At 42.1% G+C, this 27,793-nt stretch overlaps 1 protein-coding gene across 1 annotated transcript in view; it reads left to right on the top strand.

Moving 5' to 3' along the window:
- The first annotated feature begins 12,525 nt into the window (after positions 1 to 12,525).
- The window catches only part of MAPK1 (mitogen-activated protein kinase 1), a 28,008-nt gene continuing 12,740 nt past the window's right edge, over positions 12,526 to 27,793 (top strand). The window contains exons 1-5 of the mRNA XM_061602392.1: positions 12,526 to 12,870; positions 22,711 to 22,893; positions 24,602 to 24,791; positions 25,260 to 25,376; positions 26,519 to 26,633. Of these exons, the coding sequence (XP_061458376.1) occupies positions 12,728 to 12,870; positions 22,711 to 22,893; positions 24,602 to 24,791; positions 25,260 to 25,376; positions 26,519 to 26,633 (748 nt within the window). The 5' untranslated portion in view covers positions 12,526 to 12,727. The remainder of the gene's footprint in view (positions 12,871 to 22,710; positions 22,894 to 24,601; positions 24,792 to 25,259; positions 25,377 to 26,518; positions 26,634 to 27,793) is intronic.

Below are 27,793 nucleotides of genomic sequence, written 5' to 3'. Positions count from 1 at the left end.
TTTTGCAGAACCTTTGCAGTGAGAGCAAGAGAACGTGCAGAACAATTTTTAGAACAATGGAGGAGGGGGATTTTTTAAGTAAATCCACCCTCTAATAGTGGTGATGGAGTGAAAGGGAAAAATAGCAAAGCATTTAAGAATTATTATTGCCTATTATTTGAAACGAGGTGGGCTGGAAAATAGAGCTACATATATCTTGCTTCTTACAGAGGGATGTGAAGCACTGGAGAAATCCATGCTTAGAAGGTGCATCTGACAAATACAGTTAGCATACTGTGAAGAGAGATTGGATGCAGCGAAGGCTAGTCTATTAGGGCGAATGGGGCATTGCCCCACCACCCTCAGTCTGCACCTTCCTTCCTACTTCCAACCAGTCCAGGAGGTGGTGGCACTAGCTATCACCTTCCTCCTCCTTACCCTCAGTGTTGCTATTGCAGAACTCAGTAGGGAAGAGGATGGGGACACATTTAGAATGCATTGGCTCTGCCTGTCATTGGTTCTGGCTCCACCTGCTGTTGGGCTCCCTGCCTTCTGCCCCGCCAAGTCCCAATGGTCACCACTAGCCGCTGCTGATTGGATGATGTAGGGTGGCTGGCAGAGAGAAGTAGCAAATGGATTTCTCCAGGCAGGTCGGGTAGGGGGGTTCTTCAAACAGTCAGCAGCCCAGGATGTGTAAATCCTAGGGCATTCCCCAAATAAAACATGCAAGAAAACAAGCCAACAGAAGAAGAAAATAACCATTTCTGCACATGCAAGTACTGCCACACAAACACCTGCTGCTGTAAGTAAATTTCCTGAAGGCTGCTGATGGCTTGATACCTCAGACTGTATCTGATAGGGTGAATAACTAGGTTGTTTTGGCAGATTTGACAGCTGAATAGTGTTAATCACAGTAGTGGCTTTAATAGTTGACACTTAGTGGAACTCGAGAGTGGGCTGATACATTGCTTCCCCCCCCACTCCAGCTTGTTCGCTTTTTTTTATGTGCTCCCAAAGCAATTAGAAACTTTATCGTAAAAGCTCTAAAACTTGCAGAAAGAAAGTTACCGTTGCTTGAAATGGGCTTTGCTCTTTATGTTCTGGCAGTAACTGCTTTTACTTCATTAGAGAATGCGGTTTTTTCTTAGACAAGAATGAGCTCATGAAGTAGCCAAAGTGGTCATGTTTGGGGCGAGATGGGCGCTGTTCTGAAAACCTCACTTTGCTAGATGCTGGGTGGCAGGGAATGGCTTACCCATAATTATCCTGCTTAAAGCCCAGTTCTTCAGAAAAGATGGGAAGCCTTTTTCAGTCTGAGGGCCACATTCCTTTCTGGGCAGACTTCTGAGGGCCATATGCCTGTGTGTGAGTGGAGCAACGAGTGTAAATTTTACTGTTGTGCAGTTGGCTAAGTTTCTACACACTAGTTTCTGTGGGGAAGGGCCCTAAGTCAGGGGTAGAGCATCTGCTTTGCATGCAGGAGGTCCCAGGTTCAATCCCCGGCATCTCCAGGTAGGGCTGGGAGAAACTCCTGCCTAAAAACCCAAAGAACCACTGCCAATCAGTGTAAACAATACTGAGGTAGTGTGAATAACACTGAGCTAGATGGACCTGAAAACAATGCAGTGATTACTAGAAGCCAGCATGAATGAATTTATTTATTTCGGTCGTAGACCAGCAAAGTGAATTTATCAAGAACAAATCCTGCCAGACTAATCTTATCTCATTTTTTGATTGGGTAACCTCCCTGGTAGACTATGGGAATGCTGTGGACATAATATATCTCAACTTCAGCAAAACGTTTGACAAAATGCCCCATGAAATTCTGATTAACAAACTAGCTAAATGTGGGCTGGATGGAACAACGATCAGGTAGATCCACAGTTGGATCAAAGAGTGCTTATCAATGGCTGTTTCTCAAACTGGGGGGGGGGAACGAGCAGGGCTTAGTCCTGGGCCTAGTGCTCTTAACATTTTAATTAATGACTTGGATGAGGAGGTGCAGGGAATGCTTATCAGATTTGCAGATTATAATAATAATTATTATTATTATACAAAATTGGGAGGGTCTGGTTCCTCTCCCTTGATCTTACCCCCATGGGTGACCCTGCTGGGAGTACATGACTCCCGACAGCATCGCTCACAGGGTTCATTGGAACACGCAAGCCCATTCAGCACTACAAGGTGACGCCAAGCCACTAACACCAGATTTCCTGTGGGAGAAGGAAGAGCCTTGTGAAAGAGAGGGCATTTCCACAAATCAGCCCCACTGCATTGGCCCTCCACGGGCTTGATGCAGGCTGGAAAAAGTCTGCCACAAGGAAACCTTTGCTTCAGATCCCTTCTCAAGACCTGCTTTTTCTGTGAACTCTTTGACGCCTTTTCGTTCTCATGTCGTAATATAACTAATGTAAGCCTCAGGATGTAACAATTTAAAAAGGCATATTCTTCCTCTGTTTCCTGCCCCTTCTTCTGTTGTCTTCCCCTGTTGAATTTTAGACTGTAAGCTCCTTGGCACAGGGGCCTTCAAGTCTTAAATCACCAAGCACATTGGTTTGGCAAGTAGATGTTCTTAAGCCTTCCTACTGCAGAGCACTGTGGATAGTGCCACCTCCTGCAAGGTGAAAAGTATTTTTCACCTACCCTCTGTATGCCATATCACTTAAAATTCTGCAACTCTGAATAAATGCTCACTTGCATTCTTTAAATTGCAGTGCACAGATCAGTAGGATTGAGGGACCAGGAGCCATGAAGTAGATAGGGAATCATGCAGGGTACAAAAGCAACATGTCTTAACCCTTGGAAGCATTAATCCGTTGAAATACACTTGACTGCCCATCTTTAATAATAACATTAACTCTTTTTAATAATGAGAACTAGAAACTACATTTTTATTTTTTTAAAAGAGCAGATCCTCAGACAACACAAGTCTGCATTTTGCAGCATGTGGATTGCATAAAATATATAAAGAGCTCTCTCTCTCTGGGTAGCCAGTTGGCCATCCAGGCTTCAGCCAAACTGGAGGCAATCAAATTGCTGCAATGAATAATGCAACATGCTTTCCACCGAGCCATTTCTCCTGCATTTGTCATGTTATATAACTACAGAAGTACAGCCAGTAATGCTTCCCTTCTGTAACCACTCCTGTTGAAATTTCTTTTCCCCAAGTTGTCAGTATTAATTTCTTTCAGAGTACTTAACTGCTGCTTTATCTTGGCAACATTCCCTCGTTCGGCCCTGTTGTCTAATCAACCTTGAAAAGAAACCCAGTGGTGATTATGTTATCTGTGTGTCATTTTTAAATGTAATCCTATTTATATTGTAAAGGCAGTCTGCACATAACAAGACTGAAGTACGCTGGGCTTTTATAACCTGTTGCTCTGGTGCTTTAGCCAGGGATTTCCTCCACCACCACCCCCGCCCCAAAGTTTTGGTATGTGCATGAACTGTTACCCTGTTGTTAATCATGATTATAGACTTATTGTGATTGTATCTTCTTTATGCACATCGATATTCCTAATGGTGCTTGTGTACATTCTGCAATATTTCCTGTTATTTATTTCGCATGAGGTTGATAGGGTGTGTGTGTGAAAGAGAGAATATATAAAATTTTCCCCAGTATTTGCGTATAAGGAAGGAAACGTTGAGAACATAGGGGGAAATCACTGGCTGTAGGAAGTGATGGCTTGGAGTGTTAATAAACAACTAAAATATTTCACTGTAGTTTTCTGTGCTTCATTTACACGGCTGGAATGTGAGTTTTAATATATTTTATATACTAATATATATATGAACATATTTTAAAGTCTGTTTTTAAGATGTTTTAGAGTGTTTTTAGTGTTTTGTTTACTGCCCTTGCGCCGTCTGGGAGGAAGGATGGGATATAAATTTAATAAATAATAATAATAACTAATAATTTAAAATATGACAACTGCTATTTCCAAATTCATGAACCCCAGATGCATGTTTACTTCAGATTTTTCCCTCTCCAGTTGCCACCTTATCAGCCTTTCCTCCTTGCCAAACTATCAAAGCAATAACCAGGGCTGTGGAGTCGGAAGCAATTTTGGGTGGAGTCGGAGTCGGTAGAAATGTACCGACTCCGGCTTCAAAATAAAAACTTTCATAGGAATTTAGGAAAGTTTTCTTGTTCAAAAATTTTAATCAAATAAATATATCTTATGTTCTATCAGAGAGCCAGTGTGGTGTAGTGGTTAAGGTGTTGGACTACGACCTGAGAGACCAGAGTTTGAATCCCCACACAGCCATAAAGCTCACTGGGTGACCTTGGGCCAGTCACTGCCTCTTAGCCTCAGAGGAAGGCAATGGTAAACCCCCTCTGAATACCGATTACCATGAAAACCCTATTCATAGGGTCGCCATAAGTCGGAATCAACTTGAAGGCAGTCCATTCCCCCCATGTTCTGTCAATCTAGCCTGATCATTCACGTGGTGGTGATGAAATGCCTTGTGCTACCATTTTACTACAGTAAATTTGTTATTACTAGTTAATATACATTTTCCATTTATGAAGTAGTTGGAGTCGGAGTCGAAGGTTTGGCATACCGACTCCACAGCCCTGGCAATAACAACAACTTTGGGAAAGAGGATTTGTGCTGTTGCTACCACACAACTGGATTGCAGCTACTTTGTTTTCCAATAAGATATTTTTTGGCGGGAGAGAGAAAGTGAGTGGTGGGAGGAGAGAGAGAATTAAGCCACTGCACAGTAATCTGATGATGATTCTGGAAAGGATGGAACTCTCATATTTTGAAGTACAGTTTACCATAGAGAAACAATTGCATAGGAGTTGTGGGGTTTATTTATTTATTTATTTAATTACATTTCTGGACCGCCCTATAGCAGAAAGCTCTCAGGGTGGTGTACAACAAATAAAATCACAATTAAAATATGAGCAAGTGTGAAAAATATAACATGATAAAAATCCGAAATAGAATTGCCATGAGTTTATAAATTAAAATCCATATTAGGTTTAAAATTAAATTTAAAATGTTTAAAAAGCCTGGGCGAAAAGGTAGGTTTTTACCTGGCGCCGAAAAGATAACAAAGAAGGCGCCAGGCGTATCTCGTCTGGGAGGGCATTCCATAGTTCGGGGGCCACCACCGAGAAGGCCCTAGATCTAGTTGTTGATCTCCGGGCCTCTTTATGAGTTGGGACCCGGAGAAGGGCCTTCGATGTCGAGCGTAGTGAACGGGTAGGTACATAGCGAGAGAGGCGTTCCACCAGGTATTGCGGTCCGATGCCGTTTAGGGCTTTATAGGTAAGAACCAACACTTTGAATCTGGCCCGGAAACATATCGGTAGCCAGTGCAGCTGCGCCAGGACAGGTGTTATATGGTCAAATTTCTTTGTCCCAGTGAGAACTCTGGCCGCAGCATTTTGCACTAGCTGAAGTTTCCGAACCGTCTTCACAGGTAGCCCCACGTAGAGGGTTGTTTTTTCCATGCTATCAGCTCAGCATTTTCGTGCTCGAAACTAAATGTGCCAGATGCAGTAGATCTCCCCTAAAAGAAGGTGCGATGTTGTACAGGGGTTTTTGCAAAACATTCCATCCTCTGCCATCCCACCGGCCGAGAACAGAGAGCGAGGCAACAGCTAGTCTCCCTCCATTGGCTCAGCTGGGGACAACGGTCACACGGCTCCTCCTCAAACTGCCTCTGAGTCCATCCCCTGGGAGGCCCGCCTGGCTCCAACTTCATCATCATTTGGGTGGCAGGTGAAGGCGTTTTTGTTTTCCCAGGCATTTGGATAGCACCAATGATTATTTCTTTTTAATGTTCCCCTTTGGCAGGGCAGGGTGAATTTGTCAAGCAAAGACTAGCAACCAAGAGGCAGATGGAGTTCTAGTCCAGCCCTTTACCTGCTGTACTGGCTTTCTATTCGCAGAGTTTGCAGTCTGATTTGGTACAGTCACCTCTATGACCTCCGCTGCATATGAAGATCAAGCCATAGAACTAACCTTGGGTTCCCAGGTGATATTGGAGTCCAACTCCCATCATGCCCAGACAGCATGGCCAATAGGCAGGGATAATGGGAGTCGTAGTCCAGCAATAGCTGGAGGGCACTGTGGCCTAGAATAGGGATGGATAGATCTGTTAATTTCAGCTCAGTCTTAAATTCAGTTCTGCAGGAACTTGTGTTTTTTTAATCCTAATGAAAATTCCTCAGCATTGTAGTGTGAATTTTTGTATGCAGTTTTCACTAATGTACACATTTTTGCAAGCTGTTTCTCCTAATGTATTGCATTTTTGTGTTTTTCACTAATGTATTCATCTTTGGGCACATTTCCCACTAACATACACATTTTTGGTCAACATTGTGTGGCTGGAGAACTGCATCACAAAATTTGCATAAGTGCACATTTTGAAGGATTGCTGCGTTTCAGTTCTAAAGATTGTTTCAGAAAGTGCAAATTTGATAAATTCGGCTTTAGATGTGAACTGAATCGAATTTCTCCCCCATCTCTAGCCTTGACTAGACAGCACGCTTAAGCTTGTTGGGTTTTTTTTATCTAGATCTACCATTCACATGCTGTTCCACTCACAGACACTGTTACAATAAGAGAGATTTAGTAATATCCATAGCACCCAATGCAGCAACAAAGGTGCTTATATACCCATCTGTGCCTGTTTTAAGGTTCGCAGAGATCTTTTGGCACAAGGTGAAGAAACCAAACACAGTTGAAACTGCCATCATACATCACAGCAGATGATTTATTTGCAAAAACAATTTAACCTGTTTGCTTTACCCATGCAGTGCTATCCATAAACTGGCTCAAAAAAAGTATTATTGTAGAAGAAACACAGTGACACCACTTTGAACTACTGTTCAAAGTCTAGAATTGCTGCTAGTATTTTTCCTCCAAAGCCACTGAGAAGAAAGACCGCTTTAAGTTCCAAACAAGAGACTATCTTCTCCCTGATTTGTTTTCGTAAGTGTTAAGTACTGAACCATTGCGCAAGTGATCTTGCTCACGGAGAGACAGTTACTGATATGACCTGAAAGAATGGTGCTTTGAAGGGGAAAAACACAAGGTAGAGATTATCAAAGCAGAATGGGCAGTAAGCAACCTTATTTCTCTTTCAGAAAAATAAAAGGCCTTTCTGTCAAATGTCCAAAACTTTAATCCAGTCAAAGCAAGATAATTCATATCCTCTGATAAATGTCTGTGTTATTACTGGACCTTCTTACAGGGATGTACAAAGATACGAATGGGGTAACCATGATCAACCCAAATGCAAGACTTGTCAGGCACATTAGAAAAATCAGGCATGTTTTCTTTATAACTGCTATATTATAGACCACTGGAATTTGCAAAACAGTCAGGATGTGTAAAGTGAGATGAAATGGTTAGAGGCTGGAAGAGAAGATTGTTGACAAGTTCCAAGTGCTTTACAAATGAAGATGATGGACTCTGATGCTGTGGAAATTGAAATCTTACGTGTGTGTTTAAAGAAAGTATTGTACTTGGTTTCTACACTTTTTTGTCAATAAGAAAAAAACACAAATTAGTCTTCTGCCATCTTACTACTGCAGATGCACGTGGCAGCTGTATTGACACTGAGCTTTCCATAGAAATGACCGAGGTACATAGGAAGCTGACATATACTGAGTCAGGCCATTGGTTCATCTAGCTCAGTATCGTCTACACTGACTGGCAGTGACTTCCAAGGGAATCTTTCCCAGCCCTACCTGGAGATGCCAGGGATTGAACCTGGGACCTTCTGCATGCAGAGCTCTATCCCTGAGCTAAGGCCCTTCCCCAAAGAGGTACCTCCTCTTCTATTTCATGGCCTTGTACCTCTGCTTTTAATTCCTTTCATATGTACATGTCTGTCTGTCGAGGATATTTCATGCATCTGATGAAGAGGACTGTAATCCATAAAAGCAATGCAGTCTTCAGCCAACCAATGTGTACAAAAACACATATATTAGGGGAATGTGTGCATAAAAATGAATATATGAGTGAAAATAACATACAAAATTGCATTATATTAGGTGGAATTGCTTGTAAAAATGTGTTTTGTTGAAACTGCCTACAAAAATGTGTTTATTAGGAGAAATTGGCACAAATATGCTGGAAATTTTCCATGAGGAATTTTTTAAAAAATCATAAATTGCTGCAGGAATATGGAGAAATGAATTTGAGACTGGAACAATGAGAAACAGTGAGAGCTGAAATTGACAGATCTTTCCATCCCTAAAACTGCAGAATTTCTGTGTACATTAGTCAAAACTGCATACAAAAACCAGCACTACAACACTGAAGAATTTTCGTGAACTTTTTTTTTTAAGTGCAAGTTGCTGCAAAACTGCATTTATGATTGGAAAAATGAGAAGCCAAGAGAACTGAAATTGACAGATATTTCCATCCCTACTGATAGCCATTGATAGCCTTATTCTCCATGAATTTGCCTAATCTACTGTTAAAGCCACCTGAGTCGTTGGCCCTCACATGTTGTGGGAGCAAATTTCATTGTTCAACTATGCACTGGGTGGAGAAGTCCTTCCCCTTGTCTGTCCTGAACCTTCATCTGCTGTTAGGTTCAGACCATCGAGCAGATAAAGAGACAAGGATTCTCAGTAGCTAAAAATGTAAAAGTACTGCCTTCAAGTCAATTCCGACTTATGGCGACCCTATGAATAGGGTTTTCATGAGACTGAGAGGCAGTGACTGGCCCAAGGTCACCCAGTGAGCTTCATGGCTATGTGGGGATTTGAACCCTGGTCTCCCAGGTCGTAGTCCAACACCTTAACCACTACACCACACAGCTATCCCTCAGTTATAGAACTTCTGCCCTCCGTCGATGTGTCAAGGTCCAAACCTTGCACCTTTCAGAACCGTGTTAGCCATTATGACTTAAGTCAGAAAATTACTGGCAAATGTTAATGCGTTAGATGAAATGTATAAAAATGATGCATGGTATATAGAAGAAGGTATTTTTTCCTCCTCAAAGTCCTAGAACTCGGGGTAATCCAATTAAGCTGCATGTTGGAAGCTTCAGGACAGACAAAAGGAGACACTTCTTCACGCAGAGCATGGTTAAGTCTATGGAACTTGCTCTTACAAGAGGTAGTGATGGGTGGCTTTAAAAGAGGATTAGACAAATTGATGGAGGATATCAGTAACTACTAGCCATGATGGCTACATTCTGCCTCCACTTGCTGGAAGCAGTATGCCTCTGAATCACAAGTGGGGAGAGTGTTCTTGCATTCGTGGCCTGCATATGGGCTTTCCAGACACATTTGGTTGGCCACTGTGAGAACAAGGGGTTGTTAGCCAATGTAGCGCTCCCATTAAAATCTCTTAGCAGTATACTTGTTCTAGTGCACCAGCAGAATGTTGTTACGCAAGAGAAGGCACCAGCAGGTTGCTGGAAACTTTGCTGTGCAATAAATGGCACAATCTGTTGTATGATGAGTTTCTGCTCGTGCGACTGTTGTGTTGGATTCCTCTGTTGCACAACATTAAACCTCACCCATCTGCTAGCGCAAGAGCCTTTGTGCTGGTGGACAGAGTATGCTGGATACAACCCAGGACACTGGACTAGATGGGCCTTTGGCCTGACCCAGCAGGGCTCTTATGTTTTGCTTGGGGGTGGAGGGTGTTGCTTATGTAGCCTGGAGTTTTCCAGATGAGGTGGTCCATAAATGTAAATAAAATCCCACGAAGACTGTGACTGCTGTCTTGCAGGTCCTTAGATGTGCATAAGTCCTATTTGCTTTTGTAGGGCTCACAAGGGCTTAACAATGAACAGGACCGCAGCTTTTGCCATCTGGTCCTCCCCCTCATCGTGAAAGCTGCTCGGATTATGTAATAAGTAGATGAAAAATATTTTTGTACCAAGTAACATTGTCATCTGTGATCTCTCCCCCCACCTTTCATGTTCCTGACCAAATTTAAAAAAAGAAATCACTGATGAGAAAAAAGAACTGTTTCATGCTGTTCTGCTGCATCCGTGTCATAGCAAACAGGTGCTTGGGAAGGATCGATTTATAAACTAGCTTATATCTGACTACCAGTAGCTTGTATTTTAAACTCCGTTTTATTTATGTTAATTTTATTAATTTAATATCTTTGTTAAAATCATTTTTCGGGGCCCAAGCAGCCCTCTTAAAGCAGTTCACAACATAAAATCAGTGCAATTGCTAACAAGACTGAGTCTGTCAGTATGTCACCCTTGTGCTCAAAGATGTGCACTGCCTACCAGTTTGCTACCAGTCTGCACAAAGTTCAAGATATTTCTGTTGGTATACAAAGCCCTCAACACCTTCGGACCAGTTTACTTAGGCATCTCCTTCCCCCATAGGTGCCTATTCAATCACTTCGATGGACAGAAGTTGCAGTCTTATAACTGCCTTTAGTGTGGCAGCATCTACTCTCTGGAACTCCCTGCCTATTGACATTAGGCAGGCACCCTTCGCTGCCCTATTTTAGACGCCTGTTTCATCAGGCCTATCCAGACATGAATTGGTTACAGCTGTTTTTAAATTCATTTTAATGCTTTATTGTGTTTGTTTTCAGGTGCTTTTAAATAGGTTGTATCCAACCAAATCCTACTTGGGGAATGCCCATTGAAATGTAAAGGGCCTGTGTTAGTCATGTCCATTAATTCCAGTGCGTCTCCTCAGTAGAACTACCATGGCATACAACCCATTGCTTCTGAATTTTTTTTATTTTATTGCAAATGGCATTGTTTCATCACAGATGTGTTTGCCGCCCTGGGCTTTGGGAGGAACGACAGGATAAAAATGGTAATAAAGAAAGCTGGTCAAAAGTTAAATCCAAAATTCACAACTGATAAATTCATCATGGTTTTCTGTGGCATGGATAGTTCAGTTTTGATGCCAGAGTAATGAAAGTGCATGCAAAGTACAACAACCCTCTCACTTGGGAACCAGTGAAGGAAGGGACAGAGGAGGCTACATTGTCCTTAGGTTTGGACTAAAGACTGCACTCCTTTGAGCGGGCAATAAAATACAAAATGAGAAATAAGGAATGAAAAATTATTTCTTTGTTTAATTAATTAAATTTATATCCCACCCTGATTCCTAGAAGGAGCCCAGGGTGGCAAAAAAATAATAATCATACAGCACCTAGATCAGTGCATTGCAATCGGAGCTTGGAAAAGTTACTTTTTTGAACTACAATTCCATCAGCACAATCCAGTGGCCATGCTGGCTGGAGCTGATGGGGAGTTGTAGTTCAAAAGAGTAACTTTTCCAAGCTCTGGTTGCAATTGCTGCATCAGACAGAAAAATGGCTAAGTGGTCCACCAAGGAGATCAAATTTTCAGATTGGGGGGGGGTTCAGTACTAGTAGGCACAAGATACATTTATCCAGTACATTCTTACGTTTATGGGATAAGCAGTAAAATTGTTTTTCTCTTTACGTAAAGCTGTCTAGACAAGGTTAATCATATTTTCTTAATATATTTTGAGACTGTTTTTCTTCATCTATAAAAAGATCGATGCATGCAGTTGATCATGGGGGGATATGATTTGTTAATTATTTATTGTTCTTTATTTGATGATTGATTGATTGATTTTCTTATTTATTGAATTTCTTAGTCGCCCATCTGGCTGGCTATCCAGCCACTCTGGGCGACGTACAAAATAGGCATACAAATATAATAGGCATTAAAAATCTGAAAACAGTAACGATAAGATAAGATGTTATACGATTAACACTTTTTTAAAAAAGTTTTTTTAAAGGTTGGGAACCAGTGGTTTAGACAAAGGCTATGTGGTTGCCTTTTTTAAAATCCAGTTATTCCACCCTCCCTTCTCTCGCACGCACGCACGTGCAGAGCAAACCCGTGTCAAATCCCTTGACCCACCCTCTTCTGAGGAAAACCTGTGAAGAAAAGCGTTAGGTGTACATCGCCCTATGGGTTTTAGGCAACATAAGCTTTAATTCAAAACAGTGGGTGACAAATGCATCTTTCCCTCTCAGTTTACTCAGAAGCAAGTTCTAATGCAATGTAATTTACACTCTTAGGGAGCTACGCCTAAGATTGTAGCCGCCTTGGGGCAGTAGCCCACTCCACCCTGAAACAGTACGGAGCCATTTAAAAAGGGGCTCAGGTACAACCACGTGACCCTCCGCTTCTTTCCTCCTCCGCCGTCCTCTGCGGCTCTGAAGTTACCGCAGTCCCCTCAGAAGCCACGCTCCTTCGCGCCTCCACGCCCCGCCCACCGCTGCCACCACCATCTTCGCAGAGGCCACGCCTTTCCCTCGCTTCCAAGCCGCTTGTCCCTTTGAAGTCCCTAGCAGAGGCCACGCCCCTTTAGCTGCTGCTGCTCCTACCCCCGTTCATCTCCGTTCTTGTCCCCAGGCGCGAGAGAAACCCCCTCCCATTTGGCCTTGCTCGTCATCCTTTCCCTTTCGCCCCGCCCTCCAGGCGCGAAGCGCTCCCCCCGCTGTAGCCACGCCCCACCTTTGCCGCGAGGCTCACAACGGTTATTGAGCAGGCCCCGCCCACTTCTCAGGCCACCCTCCCGTGCTTATTTATTTATGAGGCGCGCGCGCACTAGGCCACGCCCCATTTCCCTCAGAGAGCGGCTGGCGGTTCGTGTGGTAGCGACGGGCCGGTCCTCTGTCTCCGCACACGGTCGGAGCGGGGCTGGGGAGGGCGGAGTCCAGCCTCTGTCGTCTCTCCTTCTCTCCCTTCCTTTTTCCTTTCTTCGCCCCCTCTTTCCTCTCCTCCCCTCACGGACAACAACATGGCGGCGGTGTCGGGGGCAGCGGCGGGCAGCTGTGCCAACCCAGCCGGTGGCCCGGAGATGGTGCGAGGGCAAGTTTTCGACGTGGGGCCTCGCTACACCAACCTCTCCTATATCGGGGAGGGGGCTTACGGGATGGTCTGGTAAGAAGGCACCCCCGTTCCGTCTCTCCTTTCCAATCCTTTTTCCTCCTTTCCCCTCTGGCTACTGCTGCTTCTGGTGTTTGTTTTAATATGCCGCTTTCCCAGCGAACCTCGTCTCTCCTCAGCATTTATTTTTTAAAAAATGTCATAAGCACAGGGTTATATATCCGATAGTAGCCTAGAGTAGACCCATTGAAATTAATGGACATGGCTAATTTAGGGCCAATGATTTCAGTAGATCATACTCTGAGTAGGACTAAGGCTGCAATCCAATGCACACTTACTTTACTTGGGAGTAAGTCCCATTGAACCCAATGGACCTTACTTCTGTGTAGACATGTACTGGATTGCAGCCTTAGTTGGATCCAGTCCCACAGTAAGCCTGCTATGGCAGGGCGCTGTGCGCCCGCGCTGCAACGGAGAAGGCGCTGTTTTTTCTGTTTAAGCGCGCATAGGAGGTCGCAAAGTCCAACATCTGCAGTGCCATTCTGCGTGCGTTTTACTCGGAAGTAAGCCCCCACTGTGATATGGAAAAAGAGGATTACAGCCTTATTTATGACCTATTCCTGTTCTGTTTTTCTGATTCAGTATATGGCACTGAAGACAGCTTGCAGTGTAATCCAGAAGAATAAAAATATATGCACACTGACCTGCCAGTTAGACCTGTTAATTAATTTATTTTCTTCTCACTTTCCTTTTTGTCCTGCCTCCTACTTTTTCAAAGGCCTCTGTTGCTTGTAAAGATGACCGATTGCAGCCCATCTGCACTGCCCCTTTATTCTGAAATCCTATTGTACAGCACCTGCCACCAGTATTGGTGTATTGTATTTTAACTGTGGCGAGCTGCTTATGGAGACTATACTTGTTGGGAGTGGGATAGTCATAAGTAGATGAATCCTGCTCACAGGTAAGTGTGCTTTTAGGATTTGCAGCCTTTCAACTCAGGCCTATTCAAGTTTAGTTGGAAGTAAATCTCAGTGACTTCAATAGAATTTTGCCCCCAAGTAAGCAATGTGATAATAACACACATCCTAAATATGCTCCCTTGTATAAAGGAACTTGAAAGGACTGTACGTCTTTGTCATCATCTCTTCTTTGCCTGGTTATTTAATCAGTATTTGCTGCTGTGCAAAGTGGAAGTTATCTTTGTGCTACTTATTTAGTTTTTAATATTCATGAGTTCTTTCTCAACTAACAGCACTCTAGGCAACGTAACACTTAAACAAACCAATATAAACATAAATATAAAATGCTAATCCAGAAGTTCAGTAACCATATTATTGTGAACATGAGGTCAAGGGGACAGTGTTTGTGTGTTGTGAATTAGTTAATATGTTTGCCATGATTGTGTATGTTGTGTGAGAGCTTTCTGGGAGAGAGGTGGAATGACTTCAGAAGGGTACGATCTCTTATTGCTGAAAAAAAGGCCAAGAGTGGAAGCAAGGAGATGTCTCTTTTCCCACTTTATTATTTGCTTATAGGGAAGAAAGAAAGAGATCGTCGGATTTAATTAACATTAATTACTAGTGGTGCATTGCCACTAACTGTATGCTGTCATGAACAAGAAAAGATGTTGACGCAAGGAAAGGGGAAGTAAGATAAAAAAACTGGAAGGAAATGGTGGACCAAATACCATCAAGTGTTGCATTTAGTTGGCACTATCATATAGGGTGTATTATTTATTTATTTATTTATTTTATTTATAGACCGCCCATAACGAATAGCTCTCTGGGCGGTGGACAGCAGAGTTAAAATACAAAGTTACAATAAAATATACAAAATCACAACAAAGTAGAATAAAAACATTAAATATAAAACATAAACGTTAAAATGCCTGGGAGTATAACCAGGTCTTAACCTGGCGCCTAAAAGAAAGTACCGTAGGTGCCAGGCGTATCTCCTCAGGTAAGCTGTTCCATAGTTCGGGGGCCACCACAGAAAAGGCCCTGGATCTAATAACAATCCTCCGGGCATCCTGATGGGTTGGTACCCGGAGGAAGGCCTTAGATACTGAACGAAGTGAACGGGTAGGTTCATAGCGGGAGAGGCGTTCCATCAGATATTGCGGTCCCACACCGTGTAAGGCTTTATAGGTCAAAACCAGCACCTTGAATCTGGCTCGGAAACGAATAGGTAGCCAGTGCAAACGGGCCAGGACAGGTGTTATATGCGCGGACCAATGGGTCCCCGTCAACAACCTGGCTGCCGCATTTTGCACTAGCTGAAGTTTGAACGGTCTTCAAGGGCAGCCCTACGTAGAGCGCATTACAGTAGTCCAATCTAGAAGTTACCAGAGCGTGAACAACAGAGGCGAGATCGTCACTGTCCAGATAGGGGTGTAGTTGGGCTACTAAGCGAAGATGGTAAAACGCATTCCGCGCCACCGAGGCCACTTGAGCCTCAAGCGACAAGGAAGGGTCAAAAAGGACCCCCAAACTACGAACCTGTTCCTTCAAGGGGAGTGTAACCCCATCTAGAACAGGCTGAACATCCACCATCTGGGCAGGGAAAGAGCTCACCAATAGTGTCTCAGTCTTGTCTGGATTGAGTTTCAGTTTATTAGCTCTCATCCAGTCCATTATCGCAGTCAGGCAACGTATGAAGAAAACGATCTGTTCTTGCAAGTGTATTGGTGGCTAGTTTATATTCTCATATACCTGTCAAAACGTGGCTATGAGAAGCTGTGGCTGTAAGGTGCAAGGTAGTAATTTCTAAGCTGTATTGCTGTTTGATTAATACTTGCTCTCCATCACTGGCATTTCCCATTTTTGCTGTGTAAATGTATTGTAACGTGCAAAATAACTCTTCGTTTACAAGAACTAGGTGGTGGTATTTGTGAAATTGCCAGAATAATTGAATATACCACATTTGAATATCCCTATGTTGTAATGGGACAAGCTAAAGCATATCTAGAATAACGAAGGATGAGAAGGTAGTGATGCTTATGTAGGCAAGGTCTCATTGTGCATAAAAATATCAGAACTAATTGCTAATACAACTGCATTTTTGCTTGAACTGCGTGTAGTAACTGCTAAATTATGAATCAATTTTAGTGTGCTTACTTACTGTTAAAGTAATTCAAATGTGTTTACATTTTATATACTTCAGTGCAGCTTCATGTCAAGTTTGCAAGTGAACGGGCATTTTCAATGAAGCAGGTATCGGTGAAAATTAATAAATATTTAAAATTGCAACAACAAAAATTGACATCAGATATTATCCGCAAGAGTCCAAGTGCATCTCTCACATATACACACTTCTCTCTAACCCATTTATGATTAGGCAACCCCTGCTTTAGAGCTTTCCTCAGCTAACTTCTGCCCTCTAGTTTTTCTGTGTAGGTTAGCGTCTCCCAATTGCAATTATTGCATGAATCATTGACTAGAAACTCAGGAGAAAGCGAACACATCATGGTGGCACAGGTTTAAGGCCACTAGCCAGATGGAACTTCACATGGGTACAGTGACTGCATTGGCAGTATAGTACACGTGCAGTACAGTGCACATGTGTGTTTTATGAAGGCCTTGTGCTGAGTTTCAGACTTCTGCTCCACATAGCTCTGTTCCTTAACAAGAGGTGACTGGCACTGCTTTGGTCTTCCAGGTGTTGTGCAGACCAGCCAGCCCAGAGTTGTCGTTTCTTTCGCTTATTCAAATGTCTGTTTGAATAAGCCACTTTTCAGACAGTGTAGTGTCTGTGGGTCAATCCAGATAGACATGTAAGGAATAATTCTGTTCACAATGCATACTCAGCAGCACTTTGCATCAGGTCCTTTTTAGAAAACTGTTTTCCCCCTGGAAAGGAACATTACATGGTGCTGGGGTGACTTCTTGTCAACAAAATGTGTCAGACCTATACGGGGCACAGATGTCCAGCAGTTAGGACTACCACTGCGACAGTTGCATTTCATGTTGGGAGGAGAGACTTCTGTGTGACCTGGCATATGCTCTGTAAAGTTTCTGGGTGGGACTAGATTTGGGTGGGTTCTCAATGTATAATTCTTGTAATACTTTGTGTTCTTTTTAAAAAAAAAAATACTTGTCTGTTTCTTGACTAGTCAATTGACAAAGAATTTAAATGCTTACATTCCAGCCAGATTGGGGATTTTTTTAAAAAAAATTAACAATTGCACACTTGCTAACCTTTATCAACTGATAAATAACACTGATTTAAATCATATTGAATGCATTTTGTTGAAATATTTCTTGTATATTTGATGAATGTTTACTGAAGTAATAAAAAGCCAAATGGGTTATCTCTGTAAAAATTGTGTATAGGTGAATGTACTCAACTGATGGGAAATACAGAAGATGGTCTGTAGTTTAGTTTAAAAACTAAAGTATAGGCATAAGCCATTCAACTGCTGTCAGTAACTGACACTAACATGAGTACTTACATTAAGCCATACTTAAGGCTTTTCTTAATGTTCTTGAACCTTGGGTTCCCAGATGTTTTTGGACTACAGCTTCTATCATCCAGCCAGCTTAGCCATTGGTCAAGGATGATGGGAACTGTAGTTCAGCAACATTTGAGGACCCAAGGTTGAAGAAAATTGGTTCAGTGGTAATGAGATTGCTGTAAAGGTTACAGAAGTGGAAATGTCTAGCAGATTAAATTTAAAGATATCCAAAGCATGTGCACACAGACTCTAAATCAAAAACATTGTTGGAAGATACTTATGTTCCATGTATACATGTTTAGGATCAGAGTGTTGGGCTTTCTTTGCAATTTGCTTTAACCAGTAAACCCCCATAACAAAAATGATTTGAAGTTGAAATATTCTAGGTGCGCTTTCCCTGTGGATCGTTGTCATTAGCAACATTACTGTCTTGCTGTCTAGCTCCTTACCCTCACCAAAATCTTCCTCCTCCTCCCTAACACTATCACTAGTGCTGTTTTCATCTTTTGAAGTTTCTTCTCCCACTCACCCTGCCTTGGCTGATATGATAGCAGAATTGACTTTGCAAAATCCTGCCATTTCAGCTTCTGGTTGCTCACTCTTCTCTCGGCTTCTCAACCTTCCAAATTCATTCTCTGTATTTCCTTTGCATTTCTGGGTTGCTGTGGTGTGTTGTCATTTTCTCACTCTACCTCCTTTCAGCTTTCATGCCAGATCTCATATGGCTTTCACCCTCTGATGATTTTTTTGCCTTGCTTCTTGACAATTCAGCATTCATGCTAATACCCTCTCTGACCCAGCTGCTTTCCTCTTTCTCTTCTACACTGATTTCTGTGCTACAACCACACACTTGATCTTATTTTCTAAGAACTTCTGTCTGTCCCTTTTGCTGCAGAATTCTGTCTTACCATAACCTTGTCTTTTAGCATTACCACTCACTTCCTTTCCTCTTCTGTGCCTTGCTGTTTCTGTGATCTGAACTCAGAGATAGCCATGGTCATCTTGAAAGTGTTCTCTCCCCTGTTGCTTCTGCCTACACCTTAAACTCTGTAACCTTAGAACATAAGTTACATTACAGTGAGTCAAGTTATTGGTCCATCTAGCTCAGTATGGTCTAAATATCTACCTTCAGCTCCTCCCTATTCTCATTTCTAAACTTATTTGCCCCACTAATCCCCTGTTCTGGCTTACTCCTTTTATTTGATAGCTCAGATCATTCTTGGCTGCTTAGCATCAAGACTTGGCTAACTTTGCCCATCTTAAATTAATGTTCTATTTTTTCTCTGTTATCTGCTTAACCAAACACCTTCTTGCACCTTCTGAAGTTCACTCTAATGAATCCTAGATGCTTCTTTATCTTTGCTCTGCTAAAGCCTGAACTTCTGCCACCTCCCTTCTAGCTTTTTGCTCATGAGCTTTTCTCCAATAATAAAGTTGGTTGCTTCTCACACTCTGTCCCTCCCCACAGCTCAGAGTAGTTAGACTTAAAATCAGTGGTTTTTAAGTTGTCAACAGTTGGAATCCTTCTAGAACCCCAGGCTGCAGCATGGAATCCACTTCAGTGCAACTGGGGGGGCATAGCCTAGCAGTAAAGGGGCTGTGCCCATGTACTTAGGGACAGAGCCCACAGAAAAACTAGTATCAAGATGTACTGCTCTTCCAAGTGCTTAGAAATCACTTGCCATTAAGCAGTGCATTCATATATGACACTACTTAGGCCAAGATATTTCATCCTTCCAGTTTCAATGCATGAAGAACTAACTGCATAAATTAACTTGAATGCAGGTGCTATTGACATGTTAAGTTATTTGTATAAACTACTGTGATTATATATACAGGTATATTATATATCCAATAGATCACTGCGCTTTGCAGGTGAGGACCTCCTGCCGATACCATCTTATCAGGAGGTCCTTTCTGCACAACTTAAGAAGCGGACTTTTAGTGTTGTAGCACTGACATTTTGGAATTCCCTCCCCTTAAATATTAGACAGGAACCATCTATGTTATCTTTTCAGTACCTACGGAAGACCTTCCTCTTTCACAGCAAGCCTTTTAAGTAGAGACCTTATCCCAGTCTGTGTCTGTATTGCTGTTTAAGATATTTTTAAAGCTGTTTTATTTTATTACATTTTAAAATCTATTGTGTTTAAGATGTTTTAGAGTGTTTTTAGTGTTTTTGTTTGCTGTCCTAGGCTCCTTCTGGGAGGAAGGATGGGACATACATTTAATAAATAATATTGACAATGAGCTTCACATGGACTGCTTTTGGAAGCAGTTCTGATACTACAGTTAGCTCAGAACGCAACAGCTAGATTTCAAAGTGAAACCGTGCATTATGATTTTTTTATTTATTTAAGACATTTAGATACTACTTAAATCATTCACATTTTTAAGCAGTATACATTTAAAAAAGCCATACATAAAATGAAACAAAATAAAAATCATAAAACCAAATACTACCTTAAAATGCTTGCTGGAACAAGAAAGTCTTGGTCATGTGCCTGAAGTTCAACAAGGAGTGTACCTATTTAGTTGAGAGGGAATTCCACAGGCTTGGGCCCACTACACAGAATGCATGGTCATTATAAGCCATGCATCTGAGCCATGAGAGACCACCAACAGAGACTCCCCAAATATCTCATTTGGGCTCGGATAAGGGATCAGGCAGTCCTTAAGATATCCTGGACCCAAGCTGTTAAACAGGAACGTTGAACCTGGCCTGATAACATATGGGCAGCCACTGCAAGCTTTTAAGCACCAGAGTTGCTAGCGGTAGTCTGTTCCCATCAAATGTCTAGCCACAGCATTTTGCACCAGCTGGAGCTTCTGGACCAGGCACTAGGGTAGCCCCAAATAGAAGCACATTGCAGTGATCAAGTCTTGAGGTTATCTTGAGCCCCCGAATTATGGAATGCCCTCCCAGATGAGATACGCCTGGCGCCTTCCTTGTTATCTTTTCGGCGCCAGGTAAAAACCTACCTCTTCGCCCAGGCATTTTAAGCTTAAATTTTATTTTATTTTAAATTTAACTGTAATTGTATTTTTATTCTATTTGTATTTCATTTTGTTTTTAAATATGTTTTATATTGTATGTTGTACTCCACACTTGTTCGTTTTTAAATGTGGTTTTATCTTGCTGTACACCGCCCTGAGAGCTTGCTGCTATAGGGCGGTTTAAAAGCGTAATTAATTAATTAAATAAATAAATAAATACCACTTCTGGTATGGTTAGCCTCCAGACCACCCAAAATAACCCTTTTGGATGGCACATAGAGGAGTCAGTGCTTCGAGCAAAATAAATTCTTTGCTGCCTTGACTGGGACTTGGTAGGCAGAACTGTGTGGCCCAACAAGTGTTTGGTCAGTTTCGGAGTGAGCTTTCTGCCATCTGTGCTCCAGTCGTCTCCTTGCCTGCTTCATTGCCCACAACTCCTCAGTAAACCAAGGCACAGTGTGGGCCCTGCAGCATCGCACAGGATCCTCAAGAGCAATCCTGTCAACAGTCCTCATCCCACAACGAGAACAGGGCCTCAACAGGATCGTCAGCCCTATCCACTGGGAAACCCCCCCCCCCCAAGCACTGAGGAATCTGCCAAGTTCCATTAGTCTCCGGCAGAGGACTATTCAAATCAGTTCCTCATCTACAGCCAAAATTCCAAGCTTCACAGAAAGTGTTCTGACCATGACAATGGGTTTACAACCCACTCTGTGCATTGGGCTGGTGACTATCTGGGATAGACCCATGGTTGCCATGGAGGTCACAAGATCTCATGCTGGCGCTGATGCAGCTTGTAATGGATGTTGAGGTCACCCAGGATCACAGTCCTGGGTTCTTCCAACATAACACTGGAAACTATCTTTCTCAGGGAGGCTTTTGGGGAGCAAGGTAAGCAGTAAACCAAAAGCACCCCAGCCTCTTGCCAGGCTAGCTCCTAAGTGGACAGGTTTCCTGGTGTGAGAGAATGAGCTTCTGTAAACTATGGCAGCCCCCCCCCCCCAAAAAAAAACACCCTTTAGTCTGGGTTGGTGATGTACTCAGGCAGCCAAAGCTGTGTCAGGTCCAGCTGCCAAGCTTCCCCACCCAGATCTTGGTAATGGATGTCAGATCAATCTGTTCATATGAACAGACTTTGTGTTTGCTAACACCACCACCAGGCTTTTGGGCACAGTGCATGAACCTTGATATCAAGGATGAAAGGGCGGCCAGGGCAGGGGACAGCATGCAAGTATCTGAAAACCCACTGACCACACCTTATTTATTTATTATTTGGTTTATATCCCGCCCTTCGTCCCAGCAGGAGCCCAGGGCAACAAACAAAAGCACTAAAAACACTTTAAAACATCTTAAAAACAGACATTACAATACATTAAAACAAAACATCTTTAAAAACATTTTTTTAAAAGCTTCCAAGACATCTTTTTAAAAAAAGGTTAAAAACACACACACACACACACACACACACACACACACATATATATATATATATATATATATTAAAAAGGTTTAAAAACATTAAAAAGCAATGTCAACAACATCTTTTGAAGAACCTTATTTCTCCCTGGTCACACCAGAGGACAGCACTATCTGTAATAAGGTTTGGTGGTATTGGCAATCTCAGACATAAGACTATTTTAATTCCTGCAGTTCATTTGGCTGCGTTTCTCTCACAGACATGATTCTTCCTGATTAGAGCAGATATCGGCACTTTAATTAGGTCTGAAATCTGGGATGAAATTTGACATTTTTGAAAGTGGAAAACTGACTGCCAAGCAAATGCCAGTTGTCTTGCTTATATTCAGAGGAGACTTTTAATTAAATCTTGTGAATATTTTGACAAATTTCCAGACTACAGCTTTTCACATAAATATCTTTGAAAGAGTTAAAACAGGATGTGACTAATTGTTACCTGGACAACAATCAAAGCATTTATAGGGCTGGACTGATATATCTAAACCTACTGAAAAAAGTCAACATGTTTGTCATGTGTACTATTTTTAGTTTCGTAGATTGTCCCATCTTCTTTAATGATAGTATTCAGTGATAGCAGCGCTTTGCTAAGACAATGGAAAAGTTGATTCAGTAGGTTTATGGGAATAGAGAATATCTTTGGCAATATATCTGAGTTCAAAGTTATTTAATGGGACTTGCAGCTAATGCAATGCAAGCTTCTATGTCTTAAATGATGTTCTCTGACGTACTGGTTAAAGCTATATCTACTATATTGCTGCTAACTTGCAGCACTTGTGGTGCAGTGTAAGCTTCTTGTAGCCATCAATACAAAGTAAAATCTTACAGTGCTGAAACTTCATTAGTATTTTTTCCAATAACAAAATGCATATTATCGCAAATGTAAAAAGGCGGTGTCAGCTCTAGGCTTCCTGAATCTTATTCTGTAGATGATGGACTTAAAAAAATAATAATGACAATTCCTCTTTCAGTTCTGCTTATGACAATGTCAACAAAGTTCGGGTGGCCATAAAGAAAATCAGTCCTTTTGAACACCAGACTTACTGCCAGAGAACTCTGAGAGAGATCAAAATCCTATTGCGCTTCAAGCATGAAAATATTATTGGGATCAATGACATTATCAGAGCTCCAACAATTGAACAAATGAAAGATGTGTATCCTTTAAAGATATATGTCCTTGTGCTCTCATTGTTTCAGCTTTCTGGACTGTGTTGAACTAATGTTGATTGTTTATCTTGGCATTATCCTAAACTATACATTAAAGACTTTATTTCCTTGATTTAGTCACCCAGTGATGCTTGTTCTCTTATTAGTTGGACTAAGCCAAAGTCTGTCTTGTATTTAATTTACCAGAATCTTTTTCTATTGAGGACTGCCTTCCCTCATGGATAATCTGCTGGGGAAAGGGCTGTATGGCAGCAGTGGGTGAGGCCAGAGCTAAAAGTGGGCTGAGTTAGTAGCATTGCATAGCTCACTTTTTGTGACATGCCATCTCTCTTTTTCTGTACCGCTGCACCTCTATAGCTCCATACTTCCCTCCCTCCATCTCTTGTCTGTTTTGGCCCCCCTCCATTAATGCTGGTTAGAACTGATAACTTGCAGAGGCCGCCTCCTCTTCCATTGCTCCATTTGTTCTACCCATATCCGGCTTTTCCCCTTCTGGGCCCACCCCACAGTTCACTGCAAGCCTTTTTGTTTGTTTGTTTCCAGGGCTCGCTATTTAACAGCCACTTCTCATTCTCTGCCTTGCTCACATGCGCACAATGCAGTACATGAAGTGATTCTCAGAGGGTGGCTCAGAGAGTAAGAGTGGGCCCACAGTATCTGCAGGGCTGCATGGAATTAGGCAAGCGGCTGCAGATTCCTCCCCACTGTAATATAACATGAGAAAAGGTTGTGTGTGTGTGCCTTACAGTTGATTACAACTTATGGTGACCCTATGAATCAGCGACCTCCAGCAGCATCTGTTATGAACCACCCTATTCAGATCTTGTAAGTTCGTGTCTGTGGCTTTCTTTACGGAATCAATCCATCTCTTGTTTGGTCTTCCTCTTTTTCCACTCCCTTCTGTTTTTTCCCAGCATTATTGTCTTTTCTAGTGAATCATGTCTTCTCATTATGTGTCCAAAGTATAACCTCAATTTCATCATTTTAGTTTCTAGTGATAGTCTGTTCATAGGGTTTTCATGGTAAGAGGTATTCAGAGGTGGTTTATCATTGCCTTCCTCTGAGTCTGGATGCATCTTAGTCTGGTGTCTCATTTTTGACCATTCCGCCTTGGGTAACCCTGCTAGGAGCAGAGCTTGGAAAAGTTACTTTTTTGAACTACAGCTCCCATCAGCCCAATCCAGTGGCCAAGGTGGCTGGGGCTGATGGGAGTTGTAGTTTAAAAAAGTAACTTTTCCAAGCTCTGGCTAGGAGTGTAGCCTCTTGTTCTATACTCCTGCGGCATTGCTCTCAGCTTCTTCAACACTCTCAAACCCCCTCATCATGTTAAAGTGTGCATCCTAGAGGGAGGAAGAAAGGTTACACATGTCTGTCATGCTGGAGAGAATTGTTTGAGACAGCCGTAAGAGTTCTCCCAAGAGTCTGGCTACTTAGCAAATTTTAATAGGCTATGGAATCATGCCGTTCTCAATAGCTAAGCAGTCGTACCATGAAAATGATATAATCTAGGGTTACTTTTAATTCGGACTACTATGACATTAGCTATGGATGATATACTTTATTGATAGACTGTCCAGCAATGTTGCTTGGATTTCTCTTACAAATGTAGAAATGAACTCTTAAGGAACTTGGTTGCTGAGCAACTCCAGCATCTGGAGTAAAATGTTGGTTTGTTTGCCTTAATATGACATACAGATACATTGTGCAAGATCTAATGGAGACAGACCTTTACAAGCTCTTAAAGACTCAACATCTCAGCAACGACCACATCTGTTATTTCCTTTACCAGATCCTGAGAGGATTAAAATATATCCATTCAGCCAATGTGCTGCATCGTGACCTCAAACCTTCCAACTTGCTGCTAAACACCACTTGTGATCTCAAGGTTAGTATCTTTTTTTTTTGCAAGTCAAGTGCCTTTCAATCGTAGAACCATAAATCCTTTTTCCCCACACTGGGGCATAGATTATCCATGTCTGTATTTTAAATAAACGAATTTCTGTGCCAAGAAAGACACCCCCAGAACTACACTGTAGCCAAGACTCTTAGCAAGGCCTGTGCGCCATTTTGCCACATTGTGGTATCTGGCAAGTGAGGCTTTAAACACACACACAAAAAGTTGTCTATGCATAGATTGAAGTTTTGCTCACTTTTTGTTCAGATGTTAGAATGGAACCTGTAAATGTTTGTGCTTATTGTCATTGGGCAGCCATTCTACAGATTCTAAAACAGAAAACCAATGTATACAGTTAAACTTGCAAATCTGAGAGGGTTGTTGGTTAGCAATATTGATGTGACTGAAAATAAGACAAAGCTGTTCCTCCTCCTACATTTTTGTTTTATTTTTTGTTAGGTCTGTGACTTTGGATTGGCTCGCGTTGCAGATCCAGATCATGATCATACTGGATTCCTAACAGAATATGTTGCCACGCGTTGGTACAGAGCTCCTGAAATTATGTTGAATTCTAAGGTAACTGCTATGTGAAAGAGTGCTTCATGTGATGGTTGAGATATTTTGTGTATTCTGTGTTGCAGTCCTTTTTGATCAAATACAAGTGGTTGTACTGAACAGCCCCTTTTACTGATGTGCTTGGGTTTCCCATCTCACTGGCTCCTGGAAATTCTCCCTGGATGATAGTCCATCAAGTGGGTTATGGGCTCCACCTAGCATCCATAGGCAGGAAAAACAGCGGAATTGCTGGGAGTAGGTCAGCTCACACATGTGACCTCCCCAGTCTTTTCCTGCCTCATCGTCCTAGGCAGTTGAATTTCCTTCTCTCTCCATTCTTAGTTAATCTTACCTTTTGATCTTTACTCTGTTCTTTTCCCCTCTCTTTGGTTTCCCATTTGGTAAGTGTGTTTGTCATTGTCAGTACCTTTTTTTTTTTTTTTTAAAGTTCATCAGTGTCTCGGAAGTTGTTCCGTCTGTTCTGGTTCTCCCCCCCCCCTTTTGTTCCTTCTCTGCTCGAGCCGGTCGGAGCAGGAAATAGGGGCTTGTCTCAAGGGCATAGCCTAGCCAAATCAGAGCCACCCATTACACCCACCCCAGCAAGGTGTGTGTGCATGTGAGCTCCTCTGTAAAGAGGCTCCCTCTGCACCCCAGCAAGTCTTCCATGTGTGAGAGAGCGCAGGAGAGTGAGCAATGGCAGCTAGTGACATCTCGCCTCAGAGTAAAGAGCCCGAGCCTTCTGTAGGCATCTCGGCCGTTCATGAGACAGCGTTACCAGCACGCACTATAGCAGATGGCAGATTATCTCAGTCAGCGCCTCGTAAGACTCAAGAAGTCCAAGCACTTAGCAGGGACACTAGCAGAGGGTCCAGACATCACCACCCTCCCGTCAGTTCACGCCAAAAATGACTGATTTTTGAGTAAACGTGCCTAGGTTGTTCTGTAGGTGTTCTCTGAAACTTTTTGCTTCCCTTTCATGTTTATAAGGCATAATGCTTGCTTTGTTCAAGAACAGTTATACTGTATAAAGTTCTGATTCATCTCAAGTGCTAGGATTGGAATTCTGTATTTCAAAATTACCATATTTCAGCAGTCTTAAACTGTAGTATGTTTAACAATGTAGCAAATTCCATTAACAAGTAATTTCTCCTTCCTACTTGCAGGGTTATACTAAATCTATTGATATCTGGTCTGTAGGCTGTATTTTGGCAGAGATGCTATCAAACAGACCCATCTTTCCAGGAAAACACTATCTTGATCAGCTGAACCATATCCTTGGTAAGGTTTCTATATATAACTATAGGCAAATGCTCCTTTTGTCTACTAATTGCCATTTCTCTCCAGACTGCTGATTTGATTGATAGTACCAGCTGTGGCCATCTATTCATATTTTTATTTGAAACTCATGCCGACCCTCTCTCCTGTGTTCACTTCTCCTGCTCTGCAGCACTCTGCACTCCTCCAGCAGACAAGGGTGCAATCCATCAGAACTCTCTCTGGTGTAAGGTCCACTGAAACAAGCAACTTTCATTTTCATTATCATCCTTTGATACAAATCTGCTGTTAACTAGTTTGAGATAGATTTATACATTACCAGATAATTACATACCAAGAAGTGACAACACTAAATTGTCAACTGTTATAAAGGATACCATCTAGCCACGATAGGTTTTTTATGTCTCAGGAATTTCTATGGGAAGGAGTTAAGCTGCAGTTTAATTTTCTCATTGCAATCAAAGTGGGTTAAAGTAGCCTTGAAAATAAAATAAAAATATTTACCAGCCATAAAATAAATGCGTTATTGGCCTGCTTAAGATGGAGGTGGCAGAAATAAGAAGCTGGTGGGAATGGCATTAGCAAGTTCTTTATCAAATGATGACCACCCTTAAATCTTTACCATGCACATGTTTACTCAGACATAAGTTCCACTTTTTAAATGGGATTTATTCTCAGTAGGTGCACATTCTTAGGCACATAAGATTCTCCCCATTTCAGAACACGAAGGATCATAGATAACAGGAGTGAAAAATACATATCCCGGTGATCCCTGGCAGTCAGAGCAAGAACCATGGATTCAAGCCAGACTTACTCAGAGTAGACTTATTGAAATCAACGGGACTTAATTCTATCATGGCTAACAAGTCCTATTGATTTCAATGGGTCTGCTCATGACTAAGTTTTGATCCAACCCTATCCCTCCAGAATACTCTTTTTGTGTACTTCTTCATGGCAATTTGCAAATTAAACATCTCTTCAAAGTTAGTATTTTGTTAAGCTGGGGCAGATGAACTGGGTTCACCAGAACTCTAAGAGAGGTGGAGCAGATGAGAATGGCATGCATATGGTCCTTTTGTTTGAATCTGTACCTGCACTACTAAAACATCAAAAGCTCATTAATGGTAATAGCTCATCCTCACAAGGGCATTTGTCACTCCACA

The sequence above is a fragment of the Rhineura floridana genome, chromosome 19 (genome assembly GCF_030035675.1).
Source record: "Rhineura floridana isolate rRhiFlo1 chromosome 19, rRhiFlo1.hap2, whole genome shotgun sequence".
Taxonomy (NCBI): Eukaryota; Metazoa; Chordata; class Lepidosauria; order Squamata; family Rhineuridae; genus Rhineura; species Rhineura floridana.
The sequence above is the reverse complement of the archived record's forward strand: the minus strand, read 5'-3'. Positions and strand labels throughout refer to the sequence as shown.